At 31.5% G+C, this 14,542-nt stretch overlaps 2 protein-coding genes across 3 annotated transcripts; both read right to left on the reverse strand.

The window, feature by feature from the left end:
• Positions 1 to 1,691: 1,691 nt before the first annotated feature.
• LOC135951558 (uncharacterized) lies at positions 1,692 to 7,551 on the reverse strand. 2 transcript variants are annotated; one of them, XM_065501231.1, is made up of 3 exons: positions 7,450 to 7,551; positions 2,653 to 2,857; positions 1,692 to 2,576 (listed from the first exon to the last, which is right to left on the reverse strand). In XM_065501231.1, exons 1-3 carry the CDS (start codon positions 7,452 to 7,454, stop codon positions 1,833 to 1,835), a joined length of 954 nt encoding a protein of 317 aa, XP_065357303.1. In that variant the 5' UTR covers positions 7,455 to 7,551; the 3' UTR covers positions 1,692 to 1,832. The 2 variants fall into 2 exon arrangements, with proteins under 2 accessions (XP_065357303.1, XP_065357304.1); XM_065501232.1 differs by lacking the exon at positions 7,450 to 7,551 and adding an exon at positions 3,322 to 3,429.
• Positions 7,552 to 10,072: 2,521 nt separating this feature from the next.
• LOC135950328 (uncharacterized) lies at positions 10,073 to 12,499 on the reverse strand. Its single transcript, XM_065499871.1, has 3 exons — positions 12,299 to 12,499; positions 11,088 to 11,274; positions 10,073 to 11,022 (listed from the first exon to the last, which is right to left on the reverse strand). Exons 1-3 carry the CDS (start codon positions 12,310 to 12,312, stop codon positions 10,288 to 10,290), a joined length of 936 nt encoding a protein of 311 aa, XP_065355943.1. The 5' UTR covers positions 12,313 to 12,499; the 3' UTR covers positions 10,073 to 10,287.
• Between the last annotated feature and the right edge of the window lie 2,043 nt (positions 12,500 to 14,542).

A 14,542-nucleotide genomic window follows, 5' to 3' on the forward strand; every position in this document is an offset into this window, starting at 1 on the left:
ATCTCTTACACTTCGGGTTATCGTAATGGATCCATTTTTCATCGCAAGTAATGATTCGGTGCAAAAATTATTTCCTTTTATAGCGTTCAAGCAGCATTTCCGACATGCAAAATCGTCTTTCAAGGTCTCTTTTATAATGCTTAAGTAGCATATCTTTCAAGATATCTCTACTTCAATTCGTATGGTACCCAATTTCCTTGCTTTTGTTGAATCCTGTTGCTCGCAAACGTTTTGAAATTGCTGCTTGAGTAGCTCCCAATTTTTTTGCAAGCTCCTGTCTTCCTTGTCCAAACGACCACTTCTGAACCGCATCAACCATCTCTCACACGTTAAAACTGATGGAACACATTCACCATAAGCTTCGGATTCACCTTAAGCTTTTCAAATTAAAGAAGTAAAGCAGAAGATTCCGCAAAACATTGACACAAAATTCGTCATTTCCTTTAAATAAACCGGATACTTTTGATTGCAAATAAAAACAGTTTAGTAGTTTAAAATTGCAACAACTCTTTATTTATTCAAGCCTCACATTAGTAACTTCTACTATGAGCTCGCTTAGACAAGATGGGGTTGTGAACCTACATGCACTATAACCAGAACAATATGGACCCGACTGAATCGTGGACTAACAAGATATCTTCTTGGCTTGACACGCTCGCAATTGATTGGTGTAGTGGCGGTCATTACCGGACACTGCACTTTTGGCAACCATGCGAAGAGACTTGGCTTGCCCATTCCCACGACAGCCGGTTCTACGCACCGGAATGACTCGATTTCACTCGGCCAAGGGCTGTCAACTCAGCAATCACTGCTGCTACAACAACAACTTGGCTTGCCCTACAACGACTTCTGCAGAAGTTGTCAAAACGAGAAGGAGGATGAGACCATTTTTTAACTTCTTTGTCACTGTCCGGCATTAGGAGATCTGAGACATCGTTAGTAGATTTTTCAAAGCTCTCGAATATAAGGCTAGAGGGCATTAATGCCTTTATAAGGAATGGGGATCTCCATAGAGTGACCTAATAACCGCCAACTCATTGGTAAGCAATTAAAAATCCCCTCTCTTCTCTCTTTCTTCGGACATCTTCCTCTTAACTTTTCAATCTTTAAATCACATCTGATTGTCTCCTTCTCTCTTTTCATTTCTATCTGAATGAAACAGAAATCTCCTTAAACGGTTACCAGAACTAGTTCCATTTACGACAATTTCGAATAAAAAATAATTAATGGTTTTATGGAATGAAAAGCTGACATTTTTAATACCGAATTAAGATTTTAGTGAATTAAGCTCAAATTGATTTAATTTATTTGAAACTCAGCACAGACCTTTAATTTTATAACTCCCTAGTAACACAGTTTTTATAGAATGTGGCAAAATAATGTAAACTTTTGAACTTCTACAATAAAGAAGACTAAAACAAATATATATATATATTTGGGGAATTCAAACGGTCTTATATTAGGTCATAATGTTCTAATATATTATGATAGTTTAAACAATTCTTTATTGTGATTTAAACAAAACAGTTCTAAACTAATAAGACTTTTTGAACTATGTTTATTATTTTGTCATAAAATAACACTTTTTTTGAAGCACAACAACAATTTGTTTAAACTATCATAATAAATTAAGACATTATGGCAATATGACTTATTAGCAGACCGTTTGAATCCCCCAATTATTTTAATAATTTCTTTTTTAAATTTTTGTTTTTAAATAATTTTATTAAAAAAAATAATAAATGCTCTGCACTTGTCAGATTTACAGATTATATTCTGAAGTAGTCAATAAATTATATAAACTAAATTATGAATGTTCGTATGCCAGAACCTCACAAAATATTATTTACAAAATTTCGCGTTGACGCTGTTGTTTTCATTGAATTTCCCTTTTGCATTTTGTCACGTATCATATCCATAAAACTATTCAGTACCAAAGTATGATGCTCCGTAGCCGCAGCTTGACGGCGGATGGCTTCTGTTTGTTTTTCTACAGCTTTCACCTGGCGTTCCATTAGATCCGTCATTGTGCCGGACATTTGGGACATATGTTCTAAAAGTTTGGTTTGATGATCCATTTGGTTCTGTAATGTGTATAAGGTTTGATCCATTAAACGAGCATTTGAGGGTTGTAGAGGTGGAGGTGTAGCGTAATTTATGCCAGATGCCTGATGATTAACAGATGTTTGCTGTGTTCGTGGTTTTAATTCGGGCGGAGCATAGGTGTAAGAACCACAAGAAGATTCATCAGGTAATAAAATTTCCTTTTCATCTGCATATGACTCCTGTAATGACTGTTCGTCTGGATAGGAATATTCATTGTCATATTCATTAGAAAATGTTGGTTTCATTGTTTGATTATCATGTTCATATTCTTCTGATTCTCTTTTAATATTTGAATTTACTTCCCTGGAAGTATGTAATTCGTACTGAGATTGGCTTGCCTCCTCCTCCTCATCCTCCTCGCCTAGGTCTCTTGACTTATCATATTTAGCATCTTTTTTAATATTTTGTTTATGTTTAGTTTTAGATTTGGATTTACGTTTATTATCGGCGCGTCTAAAATCAGACCAAACCTTTAAACAAAATATAAAATAAGTTTTTGTTATGAATTTATTCGTTTTTAAATACCTATGTATGTACAATACATACCTTTTTCCATTGCTGTAAAGTCCGATATGGAGGTCCAAGACTATTTAATTTTTCAGTCAAATCTTTCCAATAAGCAGTTTCCTGTTTATATGTTCCAGTATTATTTTTATTATAATTTTCAATTTGTTGTGCAAGTATTGCCATTTTGTGTTTCAGCAAGTTGTACTGCTTGTCCGTTGTCCTTTTGTAGTTCGGTGCTCCTAAGCTGAAACAAATGAGTTTAGAATTAGTGGAAATTATTCAATTATTTTAAAAAATTTTAATAATAAAGCGAAGAAGAAAATTGTTAAATTTTCTGAATATAATTACATATTGATTTGCTTAACATATTTGACTACAGGACACCGAGAAAATCTCTTTGATTTAATGCCCCAGGGATCGAGACATTGACACTATTATAATCATAAAAAACTGAATATTGGTCGAAGTTCATAATAAATAATATTATAATAAGCTTTATATCACGTTTTAAGTAACTATGTACACAAATATTGATTGGCTCGGCTCAGTCACAGTATAACTTCTTCCTCATCCTAATTCTTGTAAAACGACTTAACGCCTCTGTGATTTATTTTATTTGGGTATTTTTCCTTTTAACGTTTTTTTCAAACATTTTTCTTCTTTCTAAGTTTTAGTAGTAATAAACTCATATACTAGCTATATACTTACTTCATAATTGTTAAATTATAGTTTTTAATAATTTTATTTACAATTGACAAAAATTTCACTATTCACTCTTTTTTACTCTGAAGCGGTGAATACACATTCACTTTGTTTATATTTTGTTTCACAAACAAACCCAGTGTTGGAAACTGTCGTCGTATAAATAAAGCAGAGATACCAGATGGTTTAATTAAAAACAACAACAGGATAAAAAATCGTTAAAATAAACAAAACGCGCAATAAACATGGAAATAATTATGTTCTCAACTGTCAGTTCATGTGTGGACCGTAGACACATTCATTTGCACATGCCAATGCGAATTAATATAAAACAACTCTTACCAAATATCGAAAAACAGAAATGAACGAACAATAGCTAAAATAGTGTGTATAATTAAATATAAAAATAAGATTTAACAGACGCTAGTACCACACAAGCGAAAAAAAGCAAACAGCTATTTGACTGACTCCACCTTATATGAATTCGATTTGGCACATATATTGCGAAACAATTGTTTAAACTTTTTTTGAAGTAATAATGTTCAACATAAGCTTTGTCATTCCGTTTCTAATTTCTACATTTTTCATTTATGACCCCACAAAGTATATATATTCTGGATCGTTATAGATATCGAAGTCGATATAGCCATGTCCGTATGTCCACCTGTATGTTGCAATCAACTTTCCGTAGCCCCCAAATAACTTAAATACATGATTCATACATCAATATGTCGGAAATCATTACTGCTCATCGAATTTTTGCCTTATTTATGATTGGATTACTTAGTCATTATTATAGACAATATGGATATCTAATGATAGATATTTCAAAGTCCATTGCAAGGATGTATATAAGGTTATAATAGTCGGTTGGACCTACAATGGGTCAAAATCGGGAAAAATATTTTTTAACCCGAATTTTTTTCTCATGAAAAAATTTTTATTGTCATGAATTATTTTTACAAAAAAATTTTTTTTTAAATTATTAAAAAAAATTGGAAAAAACTTTTATTAAAAAAAATTTGGAAAAAACTTCTTTTAAAAAAAATTAAAAACAATTTTCTCGATTTTAAATATCAACCGAACCGGATTTATTAGGATTGCATTACAGATTTGCTCAACAACTTCCCAAAGCTGCTCGTTATTGGATGTTTTCGAATCGTATACAGATTTGTGTATGTTCCTCCAATGATGTTCAATAGGATTGAGGTCAGGGGACTGTCCACTCCATAACCTCAATGGCATTGACACGAAACCATTCCTTAGCTACTGAACTTGTGTGCTACGTGCCGTTATCCAGCTGGAAGACCCACCCCGGTGGTCATCGAACATATTGTCTACAGCATTGGTAGGCGTTCATATTGTTGAGATTACGAACATTTTCGTGAATTTACACGTACACAACTCGAAAGTAAACAAAACACACAGCAAGAGCGTAAAAAATACAAATAACTCATTGCAAACAATAGAACGTAAAAATACAAATATTTCATTCTGTTGCTTGATGTTGTTGCGAATTTTTTATTTTTAACCCATATATGCACACAAACTACAATTTCTCTTTTTGCGCTTCCCTGGTCTACAGCCAGAACTGCCAAATAAAATAATTTTAGACTCGTCAGTCCACAAAATATTGCTCAATTTCCTAGCAGGCCAGTCGGCGTGTTTACTGGCGAACTCCAAACGAACCTCTCTATTTTTTTTTTTGTAAGCCGTTGCTTTTTTCATGGACTTCAGCCAAACAAGTTTGCATCTTGAAGTCTGCTCCTTACAGTCATAGTATTATATAAAGGCCCTATTTTTTTTTTTTTTTTTTTTTTTGTAAGCCCAGATTTTCGTTTATTTTGATAAATGGTCCGCTCATATCATATATTAAAAAAATCTCGACTGAAAAAAATACGAGTTAAGGTCTTTCTATATTAAGGTAACGATATGTAGTATGTATGTTACAGTGCATACCCCCCTGAAAACTTTCGTAATGACCTAAAATACCACCAACAAAATGTTTAGCTTATTCTAAGAAGGGCAACCCGTTCCGACTTTCGATTTAGTTTTGATGTACATTTACGAGGGGAAAAAATGTTTTTTTTCAGTTTTTTTTTCAAAATTTTGCTAAGTAGTTACTTTTGCGATTTAATTTAAAAGCATCGAAATGTGTACGTAATTAGCGTTCTAATGAGATATAAAAGACAAAAATTGGTTAAAAAATGTTAAAGTTATTAAAAAATCGCCAGGCCATTAACGTGTCTCAGGCCACTAGAACAAGAAATGTAGGAACAAAATTTGTTAACCAAATTTCAGAACTTTTTGATCATCACATAGAGATTTATTTACAACATAATAGGGAATAAAAATGTGAAAAAATATGTCAATACCTCCTATAGTTTTTCCGTACCTGCGATATAAATTTTGCGATTTTCGAGAAAAACTTATTTTTTGGCCATATTTTGGGGAATGATCCCAATTTCCTTACTGTTATTAATTTAAAATATTATTGAAATCATTCGGTAAGAAATCGTTTCGAAAAAAACATTTATTGTTTACACCATACTTTATTTTTTATTTTATATTTTCTTGACATTTTTGTTTGCCTTATTTGTATTTAAAAATACATACCTAATACATATGAAAATAAAAAGTTTTTGAATTGTTTAAAACAAATTCTGAATACCGACCGTAAATCATAAAAATCATTCGTATTTTTTTGATAATTTAATACAAGTTTTATTTAGACGATGAAATTGTATTATGATACATACTTGAGTTTTTGACAAATATTAATACTCAGATTGCCGTCTATAAATACCTTAAATGAATACAGGTGTATAACATCTGATTAGTTAACTCATATTCATGAGCTGCCATTCGATTGACTGGGAGATGGCGTAGTTGATGTCTTTGAATTTGCCTTTGGCATTTTTTCACGTATCATATCGACCAAATTATTCATAACCAAGGTGTGATGCTCTGTAGCCGAAGCTTGACGGCGCATGGCTTCCGTTTGTTTTTCCACAGCGTTCACTTGACGCTCCATTAGACTCACCATGGTGCTGCGAATTTGTGATAGTTGTTCCAAAACTTTTGTTTGGTGTTCCATTTGATTTTGTAAAGTATATAATATTTGGTCTAGTAAACGAGTATTTGCAGGTGGTAAAGTTGTTGGCGAATTATGGCTTGCTATCGAATGTTGATTAACAGGTGTCCGGGACATGGGATCTTCATGGTTAGCGTCGTAAGGTGATTCATCAGTTATTAATGTTTCGTGCAATTCGGTGTCTGATTGTTGTGAGAAATGTCTATCTGGATATGTATACTCAGTGACAGACTCGTTACAGTTTGTTAAATACATTGCTTGGGAATTCTGTGTATATTCTTCCCATTCTGTTTGAAGAAATTTCGCACCTTTGTTTTCCCATTGAGAAACCTCTTCCTCTACTTTCGTATGAAAGATTTCATTAGACTTTTTTGTTTTCTTAAACTCTTTTGCTGTTAAATTATTTTTACGAGGTCTTCCTCCCAAATGTTGAGTTTTCACAGTACCAGTCTCACAAAATTTTTTTACAATTTTTGACAATGCTGATTTTTTAATTTCATATTTATCACAAAGAGCTTTTTGCTTCAATCCAGCCTTAAAATCGTTTATTATTTTCAGTTTTAATTTTTCGCAAATCTTGACTCTAGCCATTTTTACTAACAGTTTAATAAACTTATTGTGCGAAAAAAAGTACAAAAATAAAGAAACAAATTATTTTTGCTTTAGTCTAGTCTTCTTTCTTGCAGAAGTTTAAAAGTTTCCATTGTTTTGCCAATGCTAACAAGTGTTATCACATTCTATAAATGTATTTTTTTTTTAAATTCAGTTTTAAAAACTGAATTATCAATTAGCTTAGTATCTTCATACATATATATTCTGCGGTACGATTTTAACTATATAATGACACAAATATTGATTGGATCAGTCACAGTAAACTTATTCCTATCTTAATTGTACCCATCTTAATTCTTGTAAAGCCACCAAACGCATCTGCGATTTATTTTATTGGCGTATTTATCCTTTTAACATTTTTATTTTCAAACATTTGCGCCTTTTAAGTTTTTGCTGTAATAAACACATATTCTACTTATAGTACTTACTACATATTTGTTAAATAAATTATAGTTTTTTAATACTATTCTTTACAATTGACTATAAATTCACTATTCACTCTTTTTTACTCTGATGCGGAGCGGTAGATACACATTCACTTTGTTTACATTTTGTTTCACAAACAAACCCAGTGTTGGAAAATGTCATCGAATAAATAAAACAGAGATACCAGATTGTTAAGTAAAAACCAACAATCCAAATAATATTAAACTAGAAGAGAGCTATATTCGGCTGTGTCATATCTATATACCCTTCACCAAAGTTTAGATTTTTTATTGTGAAAGAATCATTCACATGTCAATTGGATCTACGCTCCGAAACGACCCTATTCCCAATCGGTCGACTATAGCGGAACTAATACAACAACAGCGATCCGGAATATCTACTCTATTGTATTGCAAATGAAAAATGTAGGAATTACAAACGGAATTTCAAACTTATATCGTTAAACATCACATATTAATAAGTCCCCGTCTCCACGCGTAATTTTTAATTCTTAACCTAAGAAATACAGCCCAATTATGAATTAAAATTCACCGGTAGTTTTTTCCCTTTTCCCATTTTTCCTATTCAAATTCAATGGGGAAAAAACTCCCGGGGAATTTTTTATTCATTTATTTTTATTTAACATTATTACTTATGTTCTGTTTTATTTTTGCAAATTAAGAATTAGACAGTTTATGTTATTACATTATTTCTTCAAAAAATGTTTAAAAAATTATTTCGCAATACATATTGTATGTGCAAATAAATGTTTCTGCTGTCCACACGCGAACATATTGTGTTGGCAATAGAATTTTACATTGAGTACACGTATCAATGTTTTTTTTCGACATCAATTACTTATATAATTTTACTAGCTTGGATAGTAAAATAAAAAATATATAGCATATTGACGCTTCCCAGTAAGGATCTATCTACGTTCCAAATTTCAATAAAATCGGTTCAGCCGTTTAGTCGTGATGCTCAAACAAATAAACAAACCAACACAAACTTACAAAGACATTTATATATTTATATAGATTAAATACATAATTGTTTCCTTTAATTTATGTATGGATAAATAAGGAATTTAATATTTTACTATTTAATTTATTGATAAAATAGCCCATTGCCATTTGGATGGCCAGAGAAATTTAAATTATTTATATCGGCATAATTACCGGTCATAACCGGTGAATTATTGGTGAATTATAGCCTGTGCATGGATTCTATGAAAGTAGACTGCACGGAAATTGCTGAAACACGTTGTCTAGTGTAAATCCGTCTTCTATCTTTTGGGTGTATAAAGCTAGTAGATAATTAGCGCGGTCGGTCTCTACTTGGCAAACATTTTGAAATTATTAATAGATATTTGGATTTTACTAAATTTAGTGAAATTAACTTTCATTTCTGAATATTATTATGTTGAATTTCAGTATTTCTATTTTTGTTAAACTACGAAAATGTTTTTTTTATAAAAAAAGGTATTTTTCCTGAAATACAAATTAGCATGTTGAAAGGATAAAGGATTCTATTCGAAATTTTAAATATCGAAATAAAATCAATTTAAGATTGATTGATTGATTAGGGGCTTTATTAAAAAAAATATAATAGTGAAATAAGTTAAAGTGAATTTAATTATTACAAAAAAACTACTTTTTGTAAAATAAATATTTACAAAATAATTAAAAAATACATTCCGGGCTGCAGCAAGTTTCTTTTTAAGATGAACCACAAATTTTCAATTGGGTTTAAACCTGGGCTCAGCCAGTTTTGTACAAGGTTAGTTTAATGTCTTCAGTATTACATATATTCCAAGCGTCCCACCGCAACAAATATATTGTCTGCCGGCAGATGATATTAATTTCTTACGCATAATGCCATTGATTGTTGTACCGAGGTCAACAATCTTCTAATTTGACGTGCACATTGGGTAATATTCTTTGCCAGCTATTTCGTTTTACTTTCGATTAAACTAACCTGGGGGTAAATTTGATATCGAGTAAATTCGAAAGTAATTTTCTTATTTGAGATTGTGGTATTCGATTCGAGTAAGAAACTTATCACATTTTATTATAATTTCGATCACGAATGCGGTAATTCTGCCCTGTTTCAATGTATAAAATAGTGCGATTTGCAGAACTTCAATTTGCCAATTATTTGTTTAAAAATTCTCGTTTATGAACTCACTCTAATTACAGAAAATTTTAAAAACTGAACATTTTCTTATTTTTAAAAATTTAAAAAAAAAATTAACTAAAGTTTATTATTTAAATATTTGATCTGAAGCAAGGCGTATTAACAAGGTGAGTGCATAAAATCAGCCGTTTCTTAATTCGCTGTGGTTTTATGTACACTATATGTCAAACTTTGTTTATGTTTACATTTGTTATTGTAAATAACATAGTAATATTTTAATTCGCCTTGATTTTGACATTTACCGTACATTTTAACAAAAACAAATTGCCTGTTGTTTTTGCATTGTTGTATTTGTTGCCGGGACGCACTCACCTTGTTAATACGCCTTGATCTGAAGTCTACACTATGAAGTAATTTGCATAGCGTACTTTTAATTTTATTTACTGGAATAATTTTCTATAATAAAAATGTTTATAAGAAATATATGTATGTATTTTACAATAAATTCATATTTATTTGTTACAGTTCTTTGCTTTTTATCAATAACAATAGCATTATCAAAATATCTTACAGCTAAATTCATTACATAATGAAGAAATATTAATAGCTTAAATCTTAAACTTATTAACACAATTTAACATAATAAAAAAAGTAATGCTAAAAGAATATAAATGTCTAATATCATCTGAGTAGTAAACTCATATTCATGAGCTGCCATTCGATAGATTGGGTGACGACGTAGTTGATGTCTTTGAATTTGCCTTTGGCATTTTGTCACGTATCATATCGACAAAATTATTCATCACTAAGGTGTGATGTTCTGTAGCCGAAGCTTGACGGCGCATGGCTTCTGTTTGTTTTTCCACAGCATTCACTTGACGCTCCATTAGGCCCGCCATGGTGCTGGAAATTTGTGATAGGTGTTCCAAAAGTTTTGTTTGATGCTCCATTTGATTCTGTAAAGTGTATAATGTTTGATCTAGTAAACGAGTATTTGCAGGTCGTAAGGGTGGCGGTGTATCGTGATTTGAAACAGAAGGCTGATTAACAGTATTACGGGAGTCTGGATCTTCATGGTTATTGTAAGAGTAAGAATCATAAGGGGATTCATCAGGTATTAATGTTTCGTGCAATTCAGTGTCTGATAGTTGTGAGGAATGTCTATCTGGATATGAATACTCATCGGCATACTCATTAGAGTTTGTTGAATACATTGATTGGGAATTCTGTTCAAATTCTTCCCATTCAGTTCGTAGAAATTGTGCTACTTTAGTAGAAGTGGCAACTTTGTTTTCTGCTTGAGAAACCTCTGCATGCTCTTCTAATTCCGTAGGAAAGATTTCATTATACTGTTTTGGTTTATTTTTAATAGTTTTCGTAAATTTTGGTTTAGATTTGAAGCCCCGTTTACTGTGAAAACGTCTAAAGTCAGTCCAAACCTTAAAGTAAGCATAGTTTGTAGTAGTTTTTTAAGAATGCATATGAAGGTATATTTTTTAAATACCTTTTTCCATTGTTGTACAGTACGATAGGGTGGCCCAAGTTCGTTTAGTTTTTCCGTTAAATTGTTCCAATGCATTATAGCATCGGCATTTTTACCTGTACGACTTTGAAGCGATAATCTGGCCATTTCGTGCGTCAATAAGCTGTACTGTTTGTCTGTGGTCCTTTTGTAGCCCGAGTGAGGTATTCTAAAAGTAAATAAATTAGTTATAAGGTTTTGTTTTCTTTTTTATAATTTTTGGAACAAATCAAGGTCCCTGTAACACTTTATATTTTCATATTTTTACTGTTAATATTCAAGTTTTCCACCCTTCGGCCGCATGCAGCATCCTTCTACTCTGGGGTTTACCGCACACCGGTTCGCAAAAAATACTTTCTCGATATATCGAAATTTTATAAAAGTACCCTCATAATGATTCAAAATGTAGTTTTAGGTGCACAATGTTAATAACTTATAGCATTATATATATCAGATGAAAGGTATTTTAAAGCACTATTCAATGATACCCATACAGTTCTGATATTTCAGATGTTCATTGAATGAAACATATAGTTATCAGAAAGACTACGTACTTTTTGTTTCCCTTTTTGCATTTCCTTTTCGAAAGGAATACAAAATAATGCCTCAGATTCGCATTCAATATGTAAAATGATGTGAAAAATAGATAATTTTTCTCCAAAATTTGACGTCCATATGCCCGAAATCATTTTTAAATGTTGGCATTTACATTTCAAAATTTAGTATTGATCTTTCGAATAAAAAAAAATTATTAAAATTTACTTTATTGTGTTATTTTTACAATTTAAAGTTTTCTCATTAAAAAACACCCTTTACAATTATAAACGCAGATTGGTACAATTTTGAAATGTAATTAAATTACTTGCATGTCTTTCAAAAAAAAAATCTTTAACAACACTGCACATCGATAACAGTGCACAACAATTGGCAAACAACCCTCCTACTATCGAAATTATCACTTCGACAAAAACTAATAATTCCTCACGAATTATTAATTTGCATAATTAAAATATAGCATTATGGAGAGCACTGATAGAATTTCAATCTTGATTTAATAGTTAATATAAAAATGTTTACACGACAGCAATGCGGCATTTGTCAACTTGTTTTTTTTTATATTGCAAATTGGATATTCCTGGGCATATTCATTCACTAACTTCGTCAATATATTAGTTGCACAGTTTTATACTTACACAATTTGACTCATATTTGCTGAATTATTGTTGATTTAAAGTAATGTTTAATAATATTTTCCACAATGTACAAAAATCACTTTTCGCTTTTTAGGTCTGCAGCTGGCGAATACACATTCACTTTGTTTACATTTTATTTTTCACATACCAAAAGAAGTGTTGCAAAGTGTGAAACAGATTATAGAGAAAGATGCCAGACAGTGAATAATGAAAAAACGCTAAAACGAAATTAATGAAGTGAATAGGTATTTCGGATTTATCGATTGGTTTAATTTTTTCGAAGATATTTAATTTATTGTTAAAAAAAACTTTATCTGAGTAGTAATTCGTTTACGTCTCACTCCCATTAGTTTAACCCTACGATATAACGCCCGCCGGAACAAGACATCGACAGAATTACGGACACAAATATGTTCATGTTATTCTGTGGAAATAAATCTGTAACTTCTAAACCGATAGTACGATTTTAATCAAATTTCACACGACTATAGAGAAGGTGTAGCTGAGTTTGGGTATATGAAAAATTAAAAATTATGCCATATTTTTGTTCGATACGATACGATTTGAAAGATTTCCATATATGTAGAATCTACAAAAAGAGATCTACAAAAACATTTTATCTCTTAGTCTACTAGATATTCAGTTTTGAAAATTAAAATTTCAGGTTTGTTTCCTACCTTAGTTCCGATTTTTGCTAAATTCAAATACATATATATTTTTTTAATTTACAACAAATTTATAAATATGTATTCGAAAAAAAGAATTATTTCAAAATCAATACTGAGTAAATAGTTATGTGCATATAAATGGCATTTATAGCCCCGAAAACGAAAATGTGTGCTAAATAACATTGTAATTCGAAAAGATTTTCTTTCGAATCGAATTAGGAAGTAACCCCCCTGACCCCGGTATCATCCGCATAGTCATAAATGTAAAAAATACATTTTTGGAATTTTTTAATTTTTTTTTTTTGGGAATTGTAGAATTCTGAATAAAAACAAAACTTTTATTGCGTATATATGTCCTATACGCTGACATATAATATGTACATATATCTAATCATTTCCACAGAGAAGGTCCTAGCCCTTCATCCTTGCTACTGCTTACTTAGCAATCACTCCATAATTGGATAGCAACTAAATCGTTCAATATAATGTAACGTTCCGAAACATTTTATTTATTGAACCTACACAAAAACTAAAAATTAACCTATTTTTACTTTCGACAGAAGTAGTTTTAAATGTTTTAACTAATTGATTAATTGGAGCCACTCGAAATGAAGTCTTGCTTATAAACCGAGTCTCCTTAGGACAGTGTCGTACTTGGAGGTCGCCCACCGCCTATAGTAGACTCAGAAAAAGCTGCCGAGGAAAACGACAGTAGTTCTAGCACAACTGAGGTCGGCATGGAGCAACAGGCTTAATGTCTAGTGGTCCCGGCATAGACCATGACATCCATAATTTATGCCCAACTTGTGGTCAGGTTCCCCAAACCCCTACATATCCAACTTCCCAGGCCAATGAATTTATGGACCAACCCAGTTGAAGTAGCACAATTTCTTAGCCTTGATCTCGACGCATGCAGAACCTCCAGATTCTAATCTGTAAAATTGTATAGTTTTACCTGTTACAACAACAATGGCAGTAAACCAGCCATGTGAATGATCCTGAATTTTATTAGCTTTCCAAGAATTTATTTGTTGTTTGTATTGAATTGCTGGCATTTTTTAATTCTGAATTAAGCTTAAATTGAATTAAATAACATGAAGCTCTGGGTACAGCCCAAAAATCTCTTTAAATTCTAATTAGAAAATATAAACATTTTATTTATTTTCATTTAAAATACAAATTTATTAATAAATTTTGAAATAAAATAAGTGGTATTTTTAAAACATTGCATACAAAAAGTATTTATCCCTATTTATGTAACCAAATAACTTATTTTTACATTACTTTGCTAACTTTACTTTTACTTCGCATTTTTCTGGTAGCCTCTTGTCGCCTTAAAATCACATTATGACATTTCGTTGCCCGCAACTGTCTTTCCATTATATCGTTTTGCTTCTCCATACTCGTAACTTGCCTCTCCATTAACTCGGCCAAATTTGAGGTGATTTTCGTTAGATGTTCCATAATTTTATTTTGATTCTTCATTTGATGCTCTCTATGTTAGAGAGTGTCTGACCCAAGTAATTTAATTAATCCTGACTAAATTGGTTATGTACGGCGTCACACTGTGACAGAC

Source organism: Calliphora vicina, chromosome 2 (genome assembly GCF_958450345.1).
Source record: "Calliphora vicina chromosome 2, idCalVici1.1, whole genome shotgun sequence".
Classification (NCBI taxonomy): Eukaryota; Metazoa; Arthropoda; class Insecta; order Diptera; family Calliphoridae; genus Calliphora; species Calliphora vicina.